Source organism: Herpailurus yagouaroundi, unplaced genomic scaffold, assembly GCF_014898765.1.
Source record: "Herpailurus yagouaroundi ecotype Mexico unplaced genomic scaffold, PumYag 220, whole genome shotgun sequence".
NCBI classification, from domain to species: Eukaryota; Metazoa; Chordata; class Mammalia; order Carnivora; family Felidae; genus Herpailurus; species Herpailurus yagouaroundi.
The window spans coordinates 8442346-8468708 of NW_024412451.1; the positions used below are offsets into that span (position 1 = coordinate 8442346).

The 26363-nt window shown below is 40.8% G+C and overlaps 2 protein-coding genes across 2 annotated transcripts in view; both read left to right on the forward strand.

Annotated features, from left to right (window-relative positions):
- LOC121018811 (zinc finger protein 420-like) overlaps nt 1-11460 on the forward strand; it is a 44820-nt gene extending 33360 nt beyond the window's left edge. The window contains exon 5 of the mRNA XM_040457842.1: nt 8681-11460. Within this exon, the coding sequence (XP_040313776.1) occupies nt 8681-10389 (1709 nt within the window). The 3' untranslated portion in view covers nt 10390-11460. The remainder of the gene's footprint in view (nt 1-8680) is intronic.
- A 7941-nt stretch (nt 11461-19401) lies between these two features.
- Nucleotides 19402-25719, forward strand: LOC121018819 (putative protein ZNF720). The gene is made up of 3 exons (XM_040457850.1): nt 19402-19457; nt 24972-25098; nt 25581-25719. The coding sequence occupies exons 1-3, from the start codon at nt 19443-19445 to the stop codon at nt 25685-25687; spliced, it is 249 nt and encodes an 82-aa protein (XP_040313784.1). The 5' UTR covers nt 19402-19442; the 3' UTR covers nt 25688-25719.
- The last annotated feature ends 644 nt before the right edge of the window (nt 25720-26363 follow it).

A 26363-nucleotide genomic window follows, 5' to 3' on the forward strand; every position in this document is an offset into this window, starting at 1 on the left:
CCTGGCTGAAGTCGGACGCCCAACCGACTGCGCCACCCAGGCGCCCCAGAACTTAATACATTTTGATTAAAAACACTGAATAGATTTTAATGTGTTAACACTGTGTTAATGAATGAACTGTTCCCCTACACCAACCTTAGCCTGCCCCACCTTCATTAAGGTTATAGGTAAACAGTAACACAAAGTGCACTTGACCATTGAGCAACATGGGTTTGGTCTATGTGGGTACATATATAGTCAGGTTTGTTCATTGTACAGAAATTTATTTTCTCTTCTGAGTTTCTTAACATTTTCCTTTTTTGAAATTCCTTTACTATAGGAATGTCATATATAACACATATAACATAAAATATACATTAATCGATCTCGATCAAGTTCCTTGTCATCAGTAGGCTATTAAAATATAGTGTTGGGGAGTCAAAGTAATACACAGATTTCAATGGCATGAGGGTGGCCACACTGAACCCCTGCATTGTTCAAGGGTCACTCATGCTTGGGAAAGCAGTGGGATGATATCACTAGTAATCTATTCTCCGCAAGTTTATGTATTCTACCTTCCTTATTGTGACTGCTGGAACATTAGGGTGCTGTTAATATGGAGGACACGGAAGTATTCTTGAGAGCATAGCTAGTCAATTTCTTCTTTTTATTTTTTTTTAACATTTTTTCATTCTTGAGAGACCGAGCATGAGTGGGGGATGGGACAGAGAGAGAGGGGGAGGTACAGAATCTGAAGCAGGCTCCAGCCCCTGAGGTGTCAGCACAGAGCCCGATGCGGAGCTCAAACCCATGAACTGTGAGATCATGACCTGAGCTGAAGTTGGAAACTCAACCGATTGAGCCACCCAGCTGCCCCTAGAGCATAGCTACTCAATTTCTTGATACTGTGCCATAGGATCCATTTTGTATAACCACACTGGCTACAGGGGGATTGAAGGTACTCTAGCTAGACCCAGCAGCCAATAGAGTAGATAATGCCCTCAAAGTCTCAAAGTAGTTCCTGCTTGGGCTTCCCCAATAACCTTTGTGAAAGAGCACCCACTCCCAGTGTGTCTACCTTCAGCTTCCCTTAGAGAAGAGCCCCGCAGAGTTCACCATGCCCTTCTCATGTGGGTTTGAATTGTACATTCTAGACTTAGCTTAGGAAGTGCAAAGCACTCCAACTGTAGACCCTACAAAATGCATATGCCCCAGTTCCTGCCACTGTCTCTGCCTTCACTCAGCCTTGACCTCAAGGCATATTGGGTACATCCTCTAGGATCAGTGAGTAGCAAACTTTATTCTTTCACGTTCTTTGTTTTCTTTTATTCAACCATGGCTCACAATCCAACGTCCCCAGGTTCTAGTTAACTCCTAAGGGAACAAAGTTATTACAACTATAATTATAAGCCATATGTACAGAATTATCAATTGTTGTTTTTCACATTTTACACTTTTTTTCTCTGCTTATGTTGTTTTTAGGAGTATACAGAACACAAATTTTTATGGTTTGGGTACACACAGAATACAGTATGTTATATTAAGCTAAAGATACATTTTAGTTTTTTGTTCTTTTGTTTTTAATCTTTTTTGATGTTCATTTAGTTTTGAGAGAGAGAGAGAGAGAGAGAGAGCATGAGCAGGGAAGAGCCGGCAAGAGACAGAGACATAGAATCCAAAGCAGGGTCCAGGTTCAGAGCTGTCAGCAAACAGACCAACATAAGGCTTGAACTTATAAATCACAAGGTCATAACCTGAGCTGAAGTTGGATACTTAGCCAATTAAGCCACCCAGGTGTCCTGCTAAAGATGTAATTTGGAATAAAAGAACTAACTAGAAAGAAGTGCAAGTATAGGGGTGTGTATATTTAAGTGTGTGTACCTATATCTTCAGAAGGAAAGGGAATATTAGATCCAATGAGGTAATTTCCAAATTGATGCTGATGTAGTAAACAAAAATGTTACAGATTGAAAATGGGAATAATTTTCTATAGATCATATTCCATTCATTTCTCCTAAATCTCCTGCATCATGGCTTGAAAATCTCCCCCATGCAAATCCTGTCTTGTCTACCTGCCTATTAGTTATGTAGCATATACTCTTTTCCTCATTCAAATGTTTAGGAACTGCTGCTTATCAGGTATACTCAGGGATTTTAAGAATGGTTTGCATGAAATGACATGGTGTTCCAAAATTAATTTGATTATGGGAGTAGTTCAACAGTGAACATACTAAATTCCGTATAGTTTTATTAATACATTTCACTTCTCTCAATTGGAGAGGAACACGAAGTAAGATTTCTTTAGTTACTGTTCTTTTTCCTTCTTGGAGGTGATATCATCCAAGTTCTCCAATTGGAGAGTGAAAACTTCAGAGTGAAAACTTGCAGGTTTATGTGTCATGGGTTGTTTTAACATTGACTTGATGAGACCAAGCATGCGATGTTGCTTGGTGGTTACTAGATGTTCTACATATAGGGAGAAAACAATCTTGTATTAGGAATAATTCTGCAGCCCAACGAATACTGAAAAACATCTAGGCTGAAGCATTGCCATGAATTCTTCACGTGGGGAGAGGACACCGTCCAAGATGTGTTGCTGACTCTGGATGGAGAAGGATACATTTTGCTTGTTTTCTTTCCAAATCATCTCCAGTTTTTTTAATGTTCTCATCTCCATTACAGTCATGCAGGCATCACAGCTGTCCTTCTACGCTGTGTTGTGGATATCCCATTTTTACCGCTCTCCTACTCCCACATAAGCCGCACAGACTCTGGTAGTTTCTTTGGTGTGATTTGGAACTTTTAATTCAATGGGAAATGGTTGTTAACGGGTATGGAGGCCATACCTGGGATTTAAATACAATGTGGTCACCACTTCCCTGGAGGAAAAGGAAAACATCAATGGGCCACAGGATTTTCTCATTCACTTGGCATAGAGAGAGTTGTGAGGACAGATAGAATATGAGGATGCTATACTTGACCAGGACAATAGGTCCTACTAAAAGCACATATGGAGAACTCTTGAAATGCAGGGAAAGATCTGGTAGGAAGCCTCCTTTATTCACTGTAAAGTCTTAGGAAGATACTTGTGATGAAGAAATGTGACAGACATGGGGACATGGGAAATGTGGTAGGTTCTCAGATTGAGGGAAGTCAGATCCTTTCCTCATATGTTCATGAATTCCCTGGCAGTCCTGAGGACCAGTTGCTTTGGATGCCATAGGTAACCATCCTTTCCCAGGCCCAGATATGTGGCAGTAGCTGGAAAGGGGAAATACGAGGATTTAAGCATTGTGGCCACTGCTTTAAGATGTCATGTGACAGAATGGAAGTTGAAGATGAAGCAGGCTTCTGAACACTAATAGTCAGAACCAGCAAGGTGGGTGTGGTGTGTCCACAAAGCACTGGCATCCCAGGTATACAACCCCAACACCTCTCTGATCCCTAAGGTTGATGACCTCCCAGGTATCTTGACTCCCTACCAGCAGGGACCTCCCTGACTTCCATGCAGCCCCACGGTCAGGGTAGTCCTGTGCTCTGGACTGTGTGCAAGATACAGATTAGTTGGGTACCAGATCACCAGTCACCAGCAGGGAGGATGTCTGCTTCACAGAGCCCACCCGGTTTTTGGGTTAGATGTCCCTGTGTTGTTTTACAGCCCATGGTCTTTGTCACCCATCCTGACTTGAGTGGAAAGAGGATTTTTATCAGTTGTAGAAACTGATAAGATAAAGTTGGGTAGCATGTGATAGTCACATTTCACATTGGTTCAATTGAAAGATAATAATTCATTTTTCGGTACCTGTTATTCTGTGGTAAGCCACACCATGAAATGTTGATATGTACCTACAGAAAAGACAATGTAAATGGAGGGATGCCTGGCTGGCTTAGGCAGTAGAGTACCTAACACTTGAATGCTCGGCTGGAAGTCAAAACCCTATGTTGGGCTTAAAGGTTACTTCACACACAAAAAATTAAAAATAGAGCTGCGTCGCTTAGTCAGTTAAGCCTCTGAATTTGACTAGGTCATGATCTCACAGTCCATGAGTTTGAGCCCCACATCGGGCTGTGTGCTGCTTCAGATTCTGTGTCTCCCTCTCTCTCTCCCCCTCTCCTGCTCATTTTCTGTCTCTCTCGGTCTCAAAAATAAACAAAAACTTAAAAAAAAATTCTTTTTAAATAAAGAATAAAATGCACAGAGAACTCCCATCAAAATCAACACAAACAGGCCCAAGCCAAGATATATTAGAATTAAGTTTACAAAATACCGTGATAAAGAAAAACTCTTCAAAGCAGGAAGACATCTTTCACTTATCAGGGAGAACCATAAGGTTACCTGGTGGTTCTTCAACAGAAACTTGGCAAGCCAGAAGGGAGTGGCATCATCTCTTCCACGTGCTGACTGGGAGAAATAGGCAGCCAGGAATTCTCTCTCCAGCAAGGCTATCATTCAGAAGGGAAGGAGAGACAGAGTTTCCCAGACAAGCAAAATCTCAAGGAATTCCTCACCACTGAACTAGCCCTGCAGGAAATGTCAAAGGGGAATCTTGAAGTGCAAAGAAGACACCAACAGTGACACAGAAAAAGGATCCAGAAAGTTTCTAGAAACAATGACAAAACGAGCAATAAAATGGCAATAAATGTATATCTATCAATAAACACCTGCAATGAAAATGTACTATATATTCCAATCAAAACACATAGAGTCTGTGAATGGAATAAACCAACCAAACAAAAACAACAAAAAAATAAACCCCAGGCCCATCTATATGCTGCCTGCAAGAGACTCCATATAGACCTGAAGACACTTAGAGATAGAAAGTGAGGGTGGTAGAGAAACCTTTCTCACACAGATGAAGGTCCAAAGAAAGCCAGAGTAGCAATACTTAGGATGGACAAACTACATGTTTTGTTCTTGTGTGGCAATTATCCTGCTTTGGTGCCAGGGTAATGCTGGCCTCCTAGGGTTACTTTCAATGGGTTCCCTCTATTCTACTTTTAAGATTTTCATGAAGATTGTCCTAAATTTTGTTTTGTTGTTCATGTTTGTCAGAATTGGCCAATGAAGACAAGAGGTTGTGGGCTTTCCTATACTGGGAGGTTTTTTATTCCAAATTCAACTTATTTTTTTTGTGAGGGTCTAAGAAGATTTCCTATTTCTTGAGCTCAAGATTCATTTTTCAATCTTGGTAACTCGTGCGTTGTTTAAATTTACATTTTTTTCTATTTTGTCTAACTTGTTAGTATATCATTGTTGATGTGATCTGTTATCACACTATATATTTCTGTGGTTATCTCTTGTGGGGTTTCTGTTTCATTTCCCATTTGGTGCTTGAATTCTCTCTCCTTTTTTCTTAGTTAATGGAGTTGAAGAATTTCCAATTTTGTTTGTTTTGAAAAACCTTGGCATTATTTTTCATATTATTGTTCTGGTATCTTATTTCTAATTTTTAAGTTTTTAGTTTTATTTATTCATTTATTTTGAGTGAGAGAGAGAGAGCACATGCAAGTTGAGGCAAGGGGCAGAGTGAGAGAGACAGAATCTTAAGCTGCTCACTGAGACTGAAGCCCTACCTGGGACTTGATCCCACAACTCTGGGGTCATGACCTGAGCTGAAATCAGGAGTTAGACACTTAGCAGAATGAGCTACCCAGGTGCCCCAACTATTTTATGAATTTCTGATTTTTCCTTGGTATTTCCTTCTCCTGCAGAGCTGAATGTGGGGCTTGAACTCACCAATCACGAGTTTGTGAACTGAGCTAAAGTCAAATGCTCAAACGACTGAGCCCCTCAGGCAACCCTGTTGTTTTTAATATTTATTTGTTTTTGGAAAGAGAGAATCCCAGGCAGGCCCTGTATGGACAGCACAGAGCCCGAGAAGGGACTGGATGTCACAAACCATGAGATCATGAAAGGAGCCAAAATCAAGAGTCTGATGCTAACCTACTGAGTCACCCAGGCGCTCCTTAAAGGCAAAGACCGTTTTGTGTGTTTCATTCACATTGCAGAATTTGGGTTCCCAATTCTCCAGTTTACATTTGCGCACACATTCATTGCCAAGTGATTGTGGGAAGGGTGCGCTAGCTGAGGGAAATTTGAGAGAGCCACAACTGCTGGCCTATGAAGCAGACTTAAGCCAGAAATACTGAAATCAGACTATGTGCCTTAAAAGATCAGCAAGAGTCCAGTCATCTATGGGTGATCTTGTGAAGAAACAGGTATTCTTGCTATTGGGGGTGAAATTCTTTTAGTACCTGTGGAAAGATAATTTGGCAATATCTAGCAAAATTATGTATACTTTTTTGTCTCTTCACTAACAGCTTTCCCTCAAATTTACCTACACAGTACTTGCAAACTTGCACAACAGTGACCTTCAAGTATTCACCACCCCTATGTAAAAGCCAAAGATTGGGAACAACCCAAAATACTTTGGTAGAAAACCAATGAAGTAGAATAATGCCCAACTTTAAGCATGCAGGAAAATAATCTACATTTATAATTGCATTAAAAAGAAACACTCTTGGAGAGTACCTAAGGAAAGGAAGCTTTGTATTTTGGTAGAGTATTAATAGGTGGGTATGTAGATAATTATACAGATAATAATTTTATAATCCTTTAAATAATAGGAGGGAGACTTTTCTATCATTTTAAGATTCTCATCCTTAGGATCAATTAAAAACTTGAAAGTCAGTGTAAATATTAGTGTCACCTAAGAAAATAGCTTATTCCAATAGGGCAACAACCAGTATTCTCCCCTTAGACCACAGTTCTCATTATATTGCAATTGTTGGCAGGTGTTCAAAAAATCCTGCCCAATGCCGTTACATTCAAAATGTGCCCCAAGCCATAGAAAACCACCATGCGGTGACCAGGATCTACTGGCTAGCTCTTACATGGAAATGAGATGCTGTTTGCCCACAGTCTACCTCATCTCAAATGAGCCCCTCCTCAGACTATGGAGGCTTCAGCCCCAGTATTGCCTCTGGTCCTGGCAACCAATGATTGTGCCATGACAGGCCTGCAAGGACCAAATGTGCAAGGCAGACCACCCGTTGTAAATAATCAAGCCCTGTTACCCTGTGGAGCTGTGCCAACTTCCCCTCCTGACACTCCAAATACGAGGAAATCTATCTATGTCTAGTTCTTCAAAATCAGAGGCACAGTTGTTGTAACAATCATTTCTTGGGGATGTGGAAAAGAGGAGAATGATCTTTCCCCCAAAATCTTGGGCAGGAGCTGCTTTCTGACCACAAGAGAATCTGTACAATTTTCAAGGGTGTAAGGGAGGGCATCAATTCCATTGTGGTTCCTGCCTGGGCTCTTGCTCTACTCTCCAAATGAACTTGAACAGTGTGCCAAATTGCACCTTTCTTTCCCCAGGTACCCAATATCTCTACAGTGTGTTAAAGACCCTCGATTGATAGGTAGGTAGGTAGCTAGATAGCTAAGTCGGTAGGTAGACAGACAGATTTCTTCATGATGGAGTCCTGGTAGGTTTTATCTTTTTGGAAATTCATAACCATTCTTTGGTATCTACTTGCCATATAATTATCGTGGGCTGGATTTATTTTTATTTCTATGGGATCAGTTATACTGTGTCTGCCTTCACTTCGTCACTTGATTTTAGTTAGTCTTTATCATTCTGGCTTCATTAGACATACACCTGTTGATTTTAGGGGGTTTTCTGAACACCAACTGTTTCTATTGTTGATTTTTCCTATTTTTGCTTTATTCTATAGTTTTCATTTCTGTTTTATGTTTCAATTGCCTTTCTTCTGCTAATTTTGAGCACATAGCACATAGGGTGCTTTTCTTCATTTTCTGAGATACAAAAACATGATTTGTACTACACCAAGAGATGCTACAGAATTCTCTACTAAGCTATGCTGTCAGTTCCTTGTGTGCAAGTTTATGTGTCCATGGAAGAAGCAAGTCCTGATGATTTCTTCTTAGCTGTCTTCCTGATATTCTGATTGATTTTAAAGTTCTATATTAGAAGTTGTCAGTCCTTCATCTGAGAGTAGTACCCTGGAATGATTTTACTTTTCTGTTATTTGATCTCAGTCAGCTATATTTTCACATGGTACCAAGACATTCCTGCTAAAGTCATGCATTGACGCTTCGTTCCAAAAAGGGTCATGAGTAGCTATAAACACAGTTCCCTTGAGAATGTACACTTAATCACAGACTGGAACAAGGTTGGGGAGAGTGAAGGCCAAAGGTATCTGGGGACTCCTTCCCAGAGAATGATGATGAATGTAATAAATATGGGGAAGTCTTTTATCAAAATGTCAACCTTATTACACACAGGAGTATCCCTAAGGGAGAGAATCATTATAAATATATTGAATGTGGGAAAATTCTTAACCAGTCTCCCAATGTTGGTGATCATCAGAGGATTCATGTGGGAAGAAACCATTGCAGATATAATCAACCTGGGAGCATGTTTAGTCATTCATCAAGATTCAGTACAGGTCAGACAACTGTTACAGGAGAGGAAAGTTATATATGTAATGTATGTGGCAAAGCCTTTGACCACCAGCAACTGCATACTGGACAGAAACCTACAAATGTGAAGAATGTGTCAAGGTCTTTAAATTGTCTCAACCCTTATTCAACGTAAATTAACTCGTACTGGGGAGAAACCTTACCAATGTAAGGAATGTGGCCATGTCTTTAACCAGTTCTCCACCCTTACAGGACATCAAAGAATTCATACTGGAGAGAAAATTTACCAAGAAAAAGAAGGTGGCAAGTCCTTTATCTGGCCCTCCTCCCTTTCAGGACATCAAAGAATTCATACTGGAGAGACACCGTACAAACTTCAACGATATGGTAAGACCTTTCGGCATCATTCACAACTTTCTGAACATCACACGGTTCATGCTGAGGAGAAACCTTACCAATGCAAAGAGTGTGGCAAGGCCTTTAACTGGCGCACAGTCCTTAGGAGACATCACAGAATCCATATGGGAGAGAAAACTTACCAATGTAAAAAATGTGGCAAGGCCTTTGTGAACTTCTCAAACTTGACACAACATCGCAGAATTCATACTGGAGTGAAACCTTACCAATGTAAAGAATGTGGCAAGGCTTTTGGGTCCTTCTCAAACTTGAAACAACATTGCAGAATTCATACTGGAGTCAAACCTTACAAACGTAAAGAATGTGCTAAATCTCTTATCTGGCACTCAGGCCTCAGGACACATGACAGAGTTCATACTGGAGAGAAACCTTACCAATGTAAAACATGTGGCAAGGCCTTTAGCTGGCTCTCAGCCCTTACAGTACATCACAGAAGTCACCCCGGAGAGAAACATTACCAATGTAAAGAATGTGGTAAAGCCTTTTACTGGTACTCAGCCATTAAGTTACATCAGAGAATTCACAGTGGAGAGAAACCTTACCAATGTAAAGAATGTGGCAAGGCCTTTAGCCAGAAATCACACTTTAAAGTACATAAAATAATTCATACTGGACAGAAACCTTACCAATGTAAAGAATGTGGCAAGGCCTTTACCTGGTCATCAGTCCTTAAGATACATCTCAGAATTCATAGTGGAGTAAAACCTTACCAATGTAATGAATGTGGCAAGGCCTTTTACTGCCCATCACATCTTGATGTACATCACAGAGTCCATACTGGAGAGAAACCTTACCAATGTAATGAATGTGGCAAGACCTTTAACAAGAAATCATACCTTAAACAACATAAAGTAATTCATACTGGACAGAAACCTTACCAATGTAAAGAATGTGGCAAAACCTTTAACTGGCAATCAGCCCTTAAGGCACATCACAGAATTCATAGTGGAGAGAAACCTTACCAATGTAAAGAATGTGGCATTGCCTTTAGCTGGCTCTCAGCCCTTACAGAACATCACAGAATTCATACTGGGGTGAACCCTCACCAATGCAAAGAATGTGGCAAGGTCTATACACGATATTCAAACCTTAGCAGACATCATAGAATTCATACTGGAGTTAAACCTTACCAATGTAAAGATTGTGGCAAAGCCTTTAACTGGCAATCGGCCCTGAAGGCACATCACAGAATTCACAGTGGAGAGAAACCTTACCAATGCAAAGAATGTGGCAAGGCTTTCATCCGGCCCTCAGCCCTTACAGTACATCACAGAATTCATACTGGAGTGAAACCTTACCAATGTAAAGAATGTGGCAAAGCCTTTAACTGGCAATCGGCCCTGAAGGCACACCACAGAATTCACAGTGGAGAGAAACCTTACCAGTGCAAAGAATGTGGCAAGGCCTTCATCCGGCCCTCAGCCCTTACAGAACATCACAGAATTCATACTGGAGTGAAACCTTACCAATGCAAAGAATGTGGCAAGGCGTATCCGCGACAGTCAAGCCTTACCAAACATCACAGAATTCATACTGAATACTGACTTTACCAATGTAATGAATGTGGAAAGACCTTTTCCCCCGAGGCACATCTTAATGTACATCACAGAATCCATCTTGGAGAGAAAGGTTACCAATGTCAAGACTGTGGGAAGGCCTTCTCCCACCAGGCACATCTTAATGAACATCACAGAATCCATACCAGAGAGAAACCTTACCAATGTAAAGGATGTGGGAAAACCTTTCTTCCCTGTTCATCCTTGACTTATTAACATAGAATTCATACTAGAGCAAATCTTCTAAATGTTAAGACTATGACAGAATTTCTAAGGATTCCTCAACTCTTATTCCACATCAGATAATTCATACTGAAGAGTAATGATACCCAATGATACCCATTGGAAATTGTTAAGATAGTAAAGCAATGCTTTACAAGTAAACCCTGATTCTTCATCAGAGAACATATACTGGAGATGATCTTACCAATACAAAGAATTAAGCAAGCCCTTTAATCAGTACTCAAGCCTCATCCAATATCACAGACCTCATACTGCAGAGAAAACGTACAAAGAATGGTAAAAAACGTTTCAGACTGCTCAAGCCTTACTCATTGCCATAGTTCCTGTTGCACAGAGACATTACCAATGTAATGAATGTGGCAAGCCTCTAGCTGGATCTCACAACTGTCTCAATATCACAGTTATGATACAAGAGCAAAACTGTAAAATGTAAAGGGAGTGGCCATACCTTTAACTGGAATTCAATCATGACTCAGTATCCCCAAATGCCTACTTGGGGATAATGTATGAATAAGGAAAGACCTTTTTAAATATACACTTCAGAAAACAAAACCATACAGAGAGGAAAGTAACCTGAAAGATATAGTTAGTCATCTAATTACCTGAACATCAACTGTCAATAAACGTCACAGAATTCACAGTAGAAAGAAGTACATTGGCCACTCTATTCAGACATTATCTCCATAAAAATACTTAACCATATGGGATAAAACAAAGTTGAACACTTAGATAACGAATAGGCGGGTATGCCCGAAAATAGAGAAGGGGCGGTGTTTTGCATAGGAATAAGTAATTTCAACGTGCTTTTGTTTTACCTTGGCCCTCTTTAAGATGTTGACTAGCAAGTAATACTGTATTTGTGTGCCCTCAAATCACTTCAGACAATTTATTGATTCCCAGTGGGTGTTGAAAGTATGTGGCTGATTTCCTGCATCAAAGATATCAGATGCCCTTCCCTCGTAGGTGGGACTCCTGCATACCTGATCTTCCATGGAAGATGAAGGACAATATGATGTAGAATCTATGAACAAACTTAAATAGAGGTGTCGTTTATGTTTCTAACACTGATGTAAGTTATTATGAAATGGGTTTTCAGAACATCATTCTTGAACATTTATTAAAACTAAAAACGTTTCTGAATGTTACAAATAAAATGTTTTGTTTATTGGTTTTGTGCAGTCCAGGCACATACTGAGACAAGTTCTTAACAGATGTAGTTAGAAGCAGAGAATACCAGTTGATGTGGTTGAAAGGAAGAAACCTTCACAGATATCAGAAAGAGAGTAAGTAACTCTTCCCTAACATGGCATAGGATTGTACACTGACATCTTTTAAGAATTACCTCAGGTCTCAAAGTGTTCTGGTATGCAAAATTAAGGTGTTAACAAAATAGATTTTAAAAAGATGTCTCCTTAAAGACTCTTGGTAACCAAAAAGCAAAACCTGTAGTAGATACACAAAACATAAAGAGAAAGGAATCAAAGTACACCACTTTAGAAAATCAACAAATCACAAAGAAAAAGACCAAAGGGATAAGAAAGGGGCAAGTAATTGTACAACAGCTAAAAACGTGGAAAACAATGACAAGAGTAACTCCATCCATACCTGTGTCAATACTTACTTTAAATATAAAGGGACTAAATTCTCCAACCAAAAGATACATTGGCTGAAAGGGAAGAAGTACACAAACTAAGGATACGTGCTGCCTTCAAGAGACTCACTTCAGCTGTAGGAACACACTCAGGCTGAAAGCACAGGTGTGGAAAAAGATCTTCCATGCCAATGGAAAACAAAAGATTGTGGAGTAGCCATGCTTCCATCAGACAAAACACACTTTAAGCCCAAGACTGTAAGAAGTCACAGTGCATGTCCTTAAAAAATAGAGGGGTCACCTCATGCAGCATTTTTAGTTATGTGGTGTTTGGCAGAATGGCAATAAGGTGTTCACCCATTTTTGTTTGGGAAGGACACCAAGAGTGTGTTCGTGTAACTCATATAGTGTTTAACACTTTGAAAACCAACACATTTTTCCATTAATGTTGGTGGTGTTTGTGCAGGTATCTGAATTGTAGCTTGTGTAATGTTTATGAACATCTGTATCTTAGGAGTCTCCTATAATGGCTAGTTGATATTCAAAGATCTATTCCTGTGATTTGAGGTTTGGGGGTAAAAAAAAGAACCCTGAATGACACTTTGAGAAACACCTATTGCTTCCAGGTTTTGATGAGTGTGGAAAAACAACTGTTGCAATGAAAATGTGGGTACTGTACTGTAACAAGTGACCAATGGTTTCTGAAAACCAACTTGTAGAGGCTAATAAATCTTTTCCACAGTATTCCATTTGCTAACCTCTTGCTGTAATACATTGCATTTTTTTCATCTCACATGTCATTTACTTTACATTGTTATCTCATGTTTTAAGCCCCCAAATAAGCTATTGGTCCTTTCAGGCAGGTTACCAGAATACCTCTCTGTAAAATTCCCAATATTCAATTCTGAGGACTTTTCTTTGTATGAAATTGCCAATCATCACTTTTTATGGATCACCTTTGCAATACTTGTGCTGGTGGATTTATTTTATGTTGGGTTCTTTCTGAAATGATAGATGAAAACCTTACATTCTACTTGGCTCACACTTTGTTGACCTCCATACCTGTTACTAAAGGTTTTATACATTATATGTGTATTCACCAAATAGAAAACATGAATCCTTTCATGTTGGAGAAAGGTAGCTAATGCATGTATTTAGATTTTGTCCGTGTTACCTTAAAGCGATAGATTTGTATATCCATGTAGTGTCTGCATTGACAAGACATTTAATTGTGTTTATTGCTTTTTACTCCTTGAGCTACTTAATCTTTTTGTGCATCCGATTATTGTGTTGATGTGGTCAACGTTTGGTACATTAGAGTTATTTATTTTTAAAATCTTGTTTTGTTTGTTATATATATACATATATATGTATATATATATATATATAATCTTTTATAGTTTTTTAAAGAAATACAACCAGCTTTCCCTAAAAAAAGAACAAATAGAGGGGTGCCTGGTGGCTTAGTGAAGTAAGCTGCTGACTTCGGCTCAGGTCATGATCTCGCGGTCTGAGTTCGAGCCCTACATCGGGTTCTATGCTGACAGATCACAGCCTGAAGCCTGCTGCAGATTCTGTGTCTCCCTCTCAACCCCTCCCCCGGTCAATCTCTGTCTCTCTTGCTCTCAAAAGTAAATAAACATTTTTTTTTTTTAAAAGAACTAATAGAAAATAAAAGAATCAATTCAACACAAAGATAGAACTTCGGTAGATATTTGTCTACCCCACACACAAGCACCTAAATATAAAGCAACTACTAACAGACAAGAATAGAGAAAAAGACAAGATATATTAGCAGGAGACTTCAATTGTGCACCTTCCCATAATGAGTAGAGTATCCAGACAGAAAATCAATAATATCAGACTTCAATGCCATTAAGTAGGTGTATTACAACATTCCATCCAACAGTTGCAGGAAACACATTCTTCTCATGTACATATGGAACATTGTCTAATATATGTTACATGTTGGGTCACAAAATCATAATAAATTTAAGATTGAAATCCTATGAAGCAGGGTGCCTGGGTGGCTCAAACGTGTCCAACTCTTGACTTTGGTCAGGTCACAATCAGAGTTCTTGGGTTTAAGCCCCCATCAGACTCCACAATCACAGGGTGGAGCCTGCTTAGGATTCTCTCTCTCCCTCTTTCTGTCCCTCCCCTGCTTGTATGCTCACTCTGGTGCTCTTTATCTCCAAAGGAACAAACTTAAAAGAAAAAAAAAATCATGAAGTATCTTTTTCAAACACAATGACATAAAACCAGAAGCCGATTAGAAGTACAAAACAAAATAAAAATCTCAAGTGTGTGAAAACTCAAAAAAAAAAAAAACAAAACACAACATTCCTAAAAGCCAAGACTTGAAAAACATTTGTGGCCCCTGTCAGAAAAGTAGATAACGTGGTATGTATATAAGGTGTATGCTGGCTTTAATTCACAATAATGTATTGCCTATTTGAAAGATGCTAAACGGAGTAGCTTTCTTGGGTTTCTTATCACACCCAAGAAATTTCTAATTGTGAGGTGATGGATGTTAACTAGGTTTATTGTAAATACTTTGCAATATATACATGTATCAAATCCTTAAGTGACACATTATATTAGACTAATGTGTACAACTTCTCTCTGAATAAAAGTAGAAAAAAGAAAACGTAAATAAGCAGACTAGTGGTTGTGCATACATAAAGATAAGGGAATGAGTGTGGTGACCCAGAAGATATTTGCCTCACGAAACCTTGATTTTTAACCTCACAAGACCCTCAACAGAAAGTAAAGCCATGTCCACTGAAATTCACACTTAACAACAACACAATTGTATTAACATTCGCTTATAAAATCATGATGACTGGTTATGGTAGTGATAGAAAACAACTACCTTAGGCATATCATGAATTATAATATGAAAATTATAAAGTCTATGCTTATAAAATATTTAAATAAAAAGTAACATTAATTCCTGTCAAAAATAGCTAGACCTTCGGAGATAACTATTTTTCAAGTAGAGGTGGATATTCCGTCTTATGCAAATTCAGAGTGTATGTGAAATTGCCCTTGAAATTGAGTAACACAGGCAATAAAGTATCTTGTGCTTGGTTCAATGTTTCTATAAATATTGTCACATCAAACTTATTCTCAAATTGCCTTTATTAATGCTACACGAGGGTGGTATTTTCACACCAGTAAAAATCGATTTCACAAAAACCAAAACGCATCATATACCACGGTAATTGTAAAGAAAACGTCCTTGTTCCAACAGTTTCTTGTTTATATGCTTACATAGTTGAATGTGTCTGGCTCTTCCTATCACACACATCATGAAATGTGATCTTTGAGGTGAATACATGTGACTTAACTGGGTGGTTCTGGAGATTGTTGCATCATCATGACTGCATTCTTATACTGAATGGACTATTTCTAAATGTCCCCTGCTAATGGATTTAAAATAAACACCACATAATATCCTACCAACCATGTTTCCACAGTTAAATGAAATCGGGAAGCCATAGCCTGCGGTGGTTCTAATGCCCCAAAGCCTCTGTAGGGAAACCTTGATGTAATTCGCAGTCACTGCGCTGGAGAGGACAAAAATTAACTTAAGAACAAGCAATTACAGTCAACTAAGCCTTCCAAAAATCAAGGAAATACCACCACACAGTATCACCTTCCATTTTGCCCACTTGCATTGTGGGTCTAAGAGTCAGTGTGACCTCTTTCCCTGCCCCTCGCTGCTCAGTCTTGCATGTGCTCTTAAGACCTCAATAAAAGTGCCCTCATTTGCCCAGACTTCACTCTTGGTAATGGCTCCCCACCGCGCCTGCGCAGACAGGTTGCCACCAAGTGCGGCACATGCGCACAGGGGACTTGTAGCACAGACCTCTCCTCTTGGGACTAAACCTACAGTCACGGGCTTCTTTCACCTGCCCAGGTCTATCCAGCACGAGCCTTGCTTTCATCTTGGCTCAACCAGACCCATCAATCCCACCTCCAGTGGCCCTTCTCACACACCACCCCCAGCCCCATTCCTGATCCATGCTTCGGGCCTAACACTGGGCACAGAGCTCAGCTACCCCTGAATTTGCACTGGGAAGAGACCCTCTGCCTAAATGCAGCTTGCAAAGCCCAACAGAGAATTCTCCCTTCAGATTCTGTGAAAGAGGACCTGTTGGGCCCGGATATTGCCCTCCATGCCTCCACAGCCAGTCCCTGATCCTCCTTTCAAAGAACAGCTCAGAGGACAGGGTTTCCGGCAGCTCCACCTACTGGGTGGCCCAAGCTGATGCTCAAGATTTCTTGAGGCTCAGACTCAGATAGAGGAGAGTCAAGCACTTACAACTTGGTGAATCCTTTTCACCTATCTGGTTAAAACAGTGCTTCCAAGGTAACCCAAAGCATCCCATCTTCCATTCCCGGGACATCCTTTGAGAGTCCACATTTAGCATTAACCAAACACTGGGCGCCTAGGGGCACCTGGGAGGCTCAGCTCACATGGTTAAGCCGCTGACTTCTGCTTAGGTCTTGATTTCACATTTGGTGGGTTGGAGACCCGCTTTGGGCTCTGTGCTGACAGAACCTGGAGCCTGCTGCAGATTCTGTGTCTCTTCTCACTGCCCCTCCCCCACTCGTTCTCTCTCTCTTTCTGTCACTCTCTCAAAAATAAATAAACATTAAAAAAAATTCTTTAATAAAATCAACCAAATAGGTAAGGAAAATTACTGGCCTATTAAATATCCCTCTAATCCACTCTTCTTTTCTCTTTCCCAATCTTTCCTCTATATTTGTGCCATTATATCCAACATTGTTTCAAGATGACTGATGATGAAAAAGAAGAGAAGCCATCTCTCATCCCAGGAAGGCTCACCCAGCATCCAAAACCCACCTGGAAAAAATGAATGTGCAGTACCCAACTCCCAAGATACTTGGAAAGATTGACTCATGTAATGTGGGTCTGATTCCCTGCACAGTATCTTGGACACACTGCATCCTCCTATACCTAGAGCATGGAAAAGATGCTCAGTAGACATTCAAGAATGAGTACCTATTATTTACCCCAAACAGCCTTGTTCAGACATCCCTGCCTTATCTAGTCCCTTTCCAACTTGCAGGGGATGAGCAGAAAAGGCCATCTTTCCAGAAGCTGTTAATCTTCACACTGGCAACAGCAGTGTTTATGTTGAGATAAGATGGTCGGGTGTAAGGGGCTCGGGTGTGCTCTTCTGCTTTCTCTAGTTTAGTGCTACTGGAAATGTAGTCTTGGGTTACCAGCCTCAATGGCTGTTAAAAGTACAAACTAATGACCTTCGTCTAGTCCTAGGGAGTCATATCTGAGTGTGGGGCCCTAGAATCTTTTTTAATGGTAACCTGAAGTGATTAGTATATACATGAAATTTTGACAAGCAACATTTAGAAAAGTTCTTCTCAGCTTTGCCTTCCCGGTGGGATACCCTGTGTAGTTCTTTGCACTACCATCTCCAGTGTCCCAACCCCAAAGATTTTGGCACTTAGTTCTTGATGGGGCCTAGCATCAATTAGGTATTAATGAAGTGGCCCAACGTATTCCATTGTGAGGCCAATGTGAACACTGAGGCTCCCAGGTACTTTTTTTTTTTTAATGTTTATTTAAGAGAGATAGAGCAAGCAAGTGAGCCAGGGAGGGGCAGAGAGAGAGAGGGAGACAGAATCTGAGGCAGGCTGCAGGCTCTGAGCTGTCAGCAGAGAATCCAAAGCAAGGCTCGAACCCACAAACCATGAGGTCATGACCTGAGCCAAAGTTGGACGCTTAACTGACTGAGCCACCCAAGCACCATGCTCCCAGGTAGATTTCTGAGGATGGGGGACAGGGTCTGGTCAATAAGGAAACCTCTATGGGGAAAGCTGCTCTGTATACTATTTGACATGGGAGATTCAAACTACCCACACATTCCTGATGTACCAGTATTTGTGCATGTCTGCAACAGACAAGGGTACCCAAAAGTGGGAGAGGAATAAATCACATTGGGGCCTCCACTTAGAAACTGCCTGTGTGTAGAGATTTTCACCTGGCACCCAAAAGCAACGGAATAGCCTTCAGATCACACAGACCCTCACTGGCCATGGAGAGGCATTTGGGTTTCACTGTGAATGCCATGGAAGACATTGGCACAGAAGGGAATTCTTTAGAGGATGTAGGAACATGAGAAGAGGGATACAGGATAGTCCCTCTGTGACCACCTCTGTTCACCAGAGAAATAAACACACCACGGAAATAAACCTAGGTTTCCAGAATCAGTCCACTGAAGCAGAGCTTTCAAAACCACAGTTTAAGGTCAAGTTTTCTCCTTTGATCTTTGGCCCTTACCTCTGTCATCTGGTGCATTCATTCCCACTTACCTGTGTGTGTGGGTACTGTCTCCTTTCTCTTCACATGCCAGGGCTTTTTCCTTTTCCAAAAATCTTGACCAGATCCAGAGAGAGCAAGACCTATTTACCAAAAACAAAAGAAAACAAAGCAAAAAACATGAGTCTTGCTGGAGAATCTAGGATTTCAACTCAAGCATTCTGTTTACCAGAGAAGACAGCATATTACAAAAGATATACAAAATTATTTCTCAAATTCCTGATGGGAACCTGAGGGGAAGTCGGTGGTAACTGTTACATCCTTAAGAGGAACCTTACACCTGAGGGGGTTTGCTGCGGTCAGACACTCCCAGCATTGTTCTAAAAAGTGTTTTCCCCACCCAGGGATCTCAGGTCCTAATCCTTCCCTTTCTGCTTACTGAATCCTATCTTTCCCTATCAAAATTCTAAGTTAGGCCTGAGTAAGCAGGAAGGTTTCCCATTAATTTATGAGAGTTGAGTGCAGGCTTTTCCTCAAAGGGAGGTGACAGGGTCTCCTGTACAAGAGTTGGGGAGGGTCAGGTCCATGTAGCACACTGTTCCTATGCTGTAGCAGAATTTGTGGGCTCCTGTGGGAGGGGAGACACCCTGAAAACAGGGGAGGGAAACTCAGAGATTGGTGCTCAAGTGGGAGATGACAGTTTCTGAATAGCTCTTGACACAAAGGACTGGGAACTTGGGCCTTTTTTGCATTTCAAAGCCCTGCCTGCAGGAGATCAGGTTACAGGTGGAGAGGCTGTGTTGGTGTCTTTACAGACATTTTCTCCTACTTCAGCTGGAATTTCTCCACAAATTCTTCTGAGAAAGAAATCTTGAAGAGGAGGTGAAAGAAGAAATGGCCAGTTCTCAGGTAAGCCTTGCGTCCCAGGCCGGAGGACCTGTCATCTTTTTCTCCTGAATTCCGTGCATGTAGAAATTGCAGGGCACCTGGGTGTTTCAGCCATTTGAGCATCAGACACTTGATTTGGGCTCAGGTCGTGATCTCAGCCTTGCATCAGGCTTCCTTCTGAGTTTGGAGCCTACTTAAGATTTCCTCTCTGTCCCTGTTTCCCTGTCCTCCATTTATATGCATCCTCTCTCTCTAAGAGAAATTAAAAAAAAAAAAAAAAAAAGGCAATTATTTTTTTTTTTTTTTTTTTAGTTCTGATGGTTCTGCTTTATGTTTTCACCTAAGTTTTAACCTTCTCAGAAATGATATTCTAGGTTATGTCTTTAGAACACTTCTCCCCTATATCCCAGACACTTTGCTCCATTCTCTCCAACCTGGCTTCCAGTAGGGCAACAACAGTTGTCACTTAGAATTAAATTCCTGCAAGTATTGAAAATATTCCCTTTGTGACAGAGCCAGAGGGGAAGGTGTTGAGGCCAAGTGTCCTGTTGCTGGTTCTGGGATAGCACTCAAGGAAAACAGTTCCCATTTAGGTCTGATCTGGATGGTTTCTCTGCTCTGGGTAGAGAAGGTTTATGAAAATGCACAGATGCACCAGAGGGATATGAGGCACAGAATAACCTGGAATATTCCTGCTCATTAGGATGTGGAAAATATACTTTAAAATAGTCTAGACATTACAGGACATGGAAACTATATGTGACTGAAGGCTGTATAAATGCACTGTATCCTCAAAGTTGTTTTTTTTTTTTTTAATATTTTGTTTTTTCAACGTTTTATTTATTTTTGGGACAGAGAGAGACAGAGCATGAACGGGGGAGGGGCAGAGAGAGAGGGAGACACAGAATCGGAAGCAGGCACCAGGCTCTGAGCCATCAGCCCAGAGCCCGACGCGGGGCTCGAACTCACGGACCGCCAGATCGTGACCTGGCCAAAGTCGGACGCCTAACCGACTGCGCCACCCAGGCGCCCCCTCACAGTTGTTTATATTCTGATTTACTGTTTGGGGGTCACAAGAACACACTGGTGACCGTGTGTCCTGAGGTGTGCCTTAGGCACTGACATGGATGGTGTACTTGCAGCTGATGTTACCTTCTATTCCTTGGCCTTGGCTCTCTACCAGATTTCCCCCCAGTAACGTTCATATTTTCCTTCTTATCAGTTGTAATGATTTTAGGTAGAGTTCCCGAGCGATTTCCAGACACCGTCGCATTTAAACTGGTACCTTCTTTCTCCTGGTTTCTCTTTCTCTGTAGTTTATTTCTTTTTTTAAGTTTATGTATTTTGAGAGACCCAGAGAGAGCAGGAGCAGTGGAGTTGCAGAGAAAGCATGAATCCCAAGCAGGCTCCACAGGGTCTGTGCAGAGCATGACTCAGGGCTCAAACTCAGAAAACCATGAGTCCTTGACCTGAGCTGAAGAGTCAAATGTTTAACTGACTTAGGACCCAGGCACCCCTCCCTTGCAGTTTCTGTGAGGAAAACAAAGACAAAAGAAATGTAGGTAAAATGAAATTGTCTTACAACTTACAACCCACTGAGAGATACTTAAGACTGGAAGAGGAAGATATTCCTCAAGGAATTTACAACTGCTTTAATGTTAATGCTTTTCTAGAGGGGAAAAGCAAGCTTCCCTTGACAATAGCCAGACTTCCAGGATCCTGTGAGTCCTCTTTAACCTATGAAATCCCTTCAGAATCTTTATTCCAACCCCCCCAACTTAAAGTATATAATGAATGTCTCCTCACAATCACACTGCAGCTCATTCTTCCCACATGTCCCATCCCTGTGCTTTAATAAGATCAGCTTCGTTCACCAAAAAGGTCTCAAGAATAGTTTCTTGAGCATTTATTTACTCCTGGCCCACCTCACATCAGTTTCCACTGGGCAATGAAGGCCCTCACCTTGTGTAGTAGATGCAATGATTTATGGGAGTAGAGGTTCTAAATCAGTCAGACCTTTATCCTGTAGGTTTTTATTTCACTTCATAGTCAGGACACAGACATACTTTTCTATTTACTTGTTTGTGTTTTCAGAAAGAGAAGAATGACATAATTAGTATGTTTGGGTGTCTTAAAATCCTGACATACCATAGAGCACAAGTGATGATTGAAACAAAAGCTTTCAATAAGGGGTGTCTGGGTGGCTCAGTCAATGAAATCTCCACTCTTGATTTTGGTGCAGATCATGATCTCAGTGTTCGTGAGGTAGAGCCCCATGTTAGGCTACGTGCTGACAGTGGGAGCCCTCCTGGGATTCTCTGTCTCTGTCCCTCCCTTGAATTCACTCTTTCTTTATCAAAATGAATAAACATTAAATTAAAAAATGGCTTTTGAGGTGCCTGGTGGCTCAGTTGGTTAAGTATCTGACTCAACTCAGGTCACCAATCTCACAGTGCATGAGTTCGCGTCCCACAACTAACTAACTCTCTCTCTCTCTCTCCCCTTCTCCCTCTCCCTCTCCCTCTCCATCTCCACGCCTCCTTGGATTCTCTGTCTCTCTCCCTCTCTCTTTCGACCCTTCCTTACTTATGCCTTCTGTCTCTCTTTCAGTAAAGAATAAATAAATTAAAAATCTAAAAAAAAAAAAAGGTTTCCATGAAATACTATGTTACGGGATCACTGAGCACTATGGTCAAGATACTGTTGTTGAGGTACTGTATGGTACAAGACAGAGAATTTCCCAAAATAGTACAGGCACAGGACCCGTGGGCAGAAAGAAATGTACTTTGGCTGCATGAAGCTTATATGTTCATGGGGGAGGGTAGTTGCACAGAGTGTTCAATCGCAAATATTTCTTTAAATTGATACTTGCAAAACTACTGCAAGATTTCTCTGGTGGCTATCATTTAGTTCAATAATAACTATTGGTGAGACATACGAACATTCAGGAGACCGTTTTAAAAATGCAGCATCCAGAGGCACCTGTGTGGCTAAGTCACAGCCTGGAGTCTGCTTTGATTCTCTTCCTCTATCTGCCCCTCCCCCTTTTACACCATGCTCTCTCTCACAATATAAATAAACATGGAAAAAGAAAAATTGAATGTGTGACCCAGTCTTTATTTGATGCTTATCCAAACTATGCAGTCCCTAGGTCAGACTTCTGTGTTGAAGGTGAACATGTTTCTGTTTGTATCCTTCATCATAGTAGAGTCAGAAAAAAAAAAAAAACTGTTATATTCATATCATTCTGTTCGTGTTCATAGTGTGAGTAAAAGACCTAAGCATTATCACCTACAACTAGATTGAGGAGTTTCATGCCATCAAAATGTTTTTTGGTTGGTTGTTTTTTTTTTTTTTAATTTATTTTGGGAGAGACAAGGGGGGGCAGAGAAAGAGGGGAGAGAGACAATCCCAAGCAGGCTCCACACTGTCAGCATAGAGCCTGAGGTGGGGCATGAACTCACGAACCTTGAGATCATGACCTGAGCTGAAATCAAGAGTTGGACACTTAACTGACTAAGCCACCCGGTCACTGCTCATTGAAATTGGTTTTTAGTCATCCTGATAATTTTCTATTCTATCACGTTTAATGTTATATAACTCCTTTTAAAACATATGTATGTGTGCATGGAATGTATAAACGTGGATCAATTTTGTGTGCATACCTTCTTCTTTCCATAAGTGTTCTCAGGTTTTAACACCTGCTGTGAACATTGATTTAGGGTCCTTTGTGTATATTGATCTGTGTGTCCTTTTAGATCAACTCTAGGTCAGTTAACCTGGGTAAAAATCTGATCCATACCAAGTACTGGATGCTTGACAGAATATTCACTAAAAAGGATAATGTGTTTCCTCTCTTAGATTAGTATTATTTATTTTCCATGAATTTATGAGAAACTGTTAGATGCTCTCTACTAACCAGGAAATGCTTGGAAAGCCTTGTTGCCTTTCTTGCTATTCTAGAAGAACTTGTAATTGGTATAAAACCCGTTCAGCTTCAAGTCCTCAAAGAGTTTTCGAATTTGAGTTCTACTTCTTCATTATTGAAGTATTTGTATCCCTTGTCCCATAGACTAATGTCTTGTTAGAAATGCAAAAACCTACCCCATCTCAGAACTCCTGAACAGAATCTGCATTTTAACAAGATCTCCAAGGCACTGTTGTGAGTTCTATTCAGATTAGGATATACTAAGTATATTTGTAACTCACTGATACTTCCCACTAAGAAATAGACACCACATGTACTGTATGATGGAAATACAGGATTCCAAAATGTGTATGCCTGTGTTGATGCCTTTATTTTACAAATTCTCTTGAATAAACACAATATTTATAACGGTTCATACCTCAAATTCAAGAATATATTAGAGCATAATACTGTGTTACAAATTGTCTTACTGCAGAAAGCAAGAAACTCATCTAAGTAGGAACCAGTTCTCCTAATATAACTGAACAAACAGGAATACAGTCCTTGGTGAATCACAAAAAAACTATACCAAGTGGGGATGTCAGACAAAGGAAAATTGATTTACAGGAAATAAGGAGATCACAGGGAATAATTTCCAAAGCAGAGACTCACAGAGGAATGGAGAATCATTTCCTTTAAAAAAAAAATAAGTTTATTTATATTGAGAGAGAGAGAGAGCAGGGGAGGGCCAGAGAGAGTTGGAGAGAGAGAATCTCAGGCAGGCTTTGCACTGTCTGCTCTGTCAACGCAGAGCCTAATGTAGGACTCAAACTCACAAACCATGAGATCATGACCTGAGCTGAAACCAAGAGTCAGATGCTTAACCAACCAAGCCACCTAGGCGACCTGGAATGGTTTCCTTTTATTTAGGGTTAGGGTGGATATTTAGAAAATGAGCCTGGGGATAAGGTTGTACATGAGCCTTAAGAAAACAGTTCTATACATTCACTGTGTGTTACATAGTAAATGAGGTTTGTGCTCCTCCATGGGTGGAGATTTTAGCATTATAATGAGGTAAAAGGGAGCTCCTGGGTGTCCCAGTCCCTTGAGCTTCTGACTTTTGATTTAGGCTCAAGTCATGATCTCATAGTCTTAAGATCAAGCCCCAAGTCAAGCTCCATGCTGAGCATGGAGCCTGGTGGGATTTCTTCTCTCTGCCCCACCCATACTTGTGCTCTCTCTCTCAGGAAATAAACTTAAAATATATATATATAATGAGATAAAGGTAACTGTTCTCACTTCATGCTTACTCTAATGTTCATCTGCATAGATGTGAGTTGGGGGTTAAGGTCAAATTGAGACAATGGAAGCTCTTCCTCAAGGCAGTCATTACCTTTGTTGGATACTTTCTGTTTCCACCACAGGACAGTATGCCCATGGGGTGTTTTGCCTGAAGTAAAAGGTAAGGTGGAAAGAAGAGGTTAAGTAAACTGAGGGACTAAGGTCAGTGAGCACCTGCAGGTAAACACTGAAGGTGGGTTCCAGCTGGTGCCATGAACTCCCCCTTGCATCTTAGGGATCCTGATGACCTCCTTCTGTGTCCGCTTGGTAACTGGTATTTATTGCAGGGACTGCTGACCTTCAGGGATGTGGCCGTAGAATTCTCTCAGGAGGAGTGGGGATGCCTGAACCACAGTCAGCAGGAACTATACTGGGATGTGATGTTAGAGACCTATGGACACCTCCTCTTCTTGGGTGAGGATAACTCCCTCCAGATTTCCCAAACCACACTCAGGTTTTGTTCCTTCCTTTGAAGACTGTCTCTTCGAAGCTTCCCCTTTGTATGACTGGGATTCAGATCCCTACATAAGAGAAAGAAGTAGGAGTTTTTAGATGTAAAAAAATACCTTCATGATGTTTTCTTTCAAGTTAGTTTTCCCTTCCTTAGACTAACCTCATCATTTCTTAGATCAATGGCAATTCTAAACATTGAGTGCCATAAAATGGTATTTCCATCTTCAATACCAATTTCTACTCGTTACGGTAGTGGTAATACTTGGAAGTGGAGATCAAGATGTAAACCTTGGAAACCATCCTGGGTGTTCTGAAGGGGCTATTGGGCAACAGCATTTGGGAAATCATTTTCCAGAATTGTACAATGTCCTCTCTTCTCCACTGAGTCCAGTTGAAAAGTAAAATCTCCAACAATACTCCTATTCCTTTTTTCTAACAAACAGGTCTTGTGTCAAAGCCAGATCTGGTCATCTTTTTGGAACAAAAGAGGGAGCTCTGGGATATCAAGAGAGAGGAGACAGTAGCTACACACCCAGGTAGGTGGGAATGAATCCGATGACAGAGGTGAGGTGCCATTGTCCAGGAGGAACATAGACATGAAAATGTGGTTTGAGCAGCCCTCCCTGAATGGAAATTAGTTTGAAAAAACCTAGTTTTATGTATCTTCGTCTCACAGTGGACTTCTGCTTTCCAACACATCATGCTCTTACATTCTCTAAGGATTCTCCATCACTTCCACTGTAGGTCCTTCACGTCCACAGTGAGGTCCTCCATAATCTGACTCGTTCTCCATTGTTTTGAGTGTTTGGGGAAATCTCTGCATTTCTCAGGAAGTCTATGTTAATTCATTTCTGAGTATTTGCCTTGTGGGAGACGTGTGTCAGGGTGGTGGTGGGCATATTGGTGGTTGGCCCAGAAATCCCAGGAACACTGGGGCAGATACCACATGTTATCTGGTTTATGCTTTCCAAATTTATGGAGGCATTAATCTTCATCGTACAAAATTGAGACGCACTAGTTTCATCAGATAATAAAACACCTCCCTAAAATGAGAACACGTAACCCTTTATTTCATTTCAAAAGTTCAGTTTTGAGGGCGCATGGTTGGATCAGTTGGTTAAGCATATGATTTCAGCTGAAGTCATGATCTCACAGTTAGTGAGTTTGAGGCCCGCACAGGCCTCTGTGATGACAGCACAGAGCAAGCTTGGAATTCTATCTCCCTC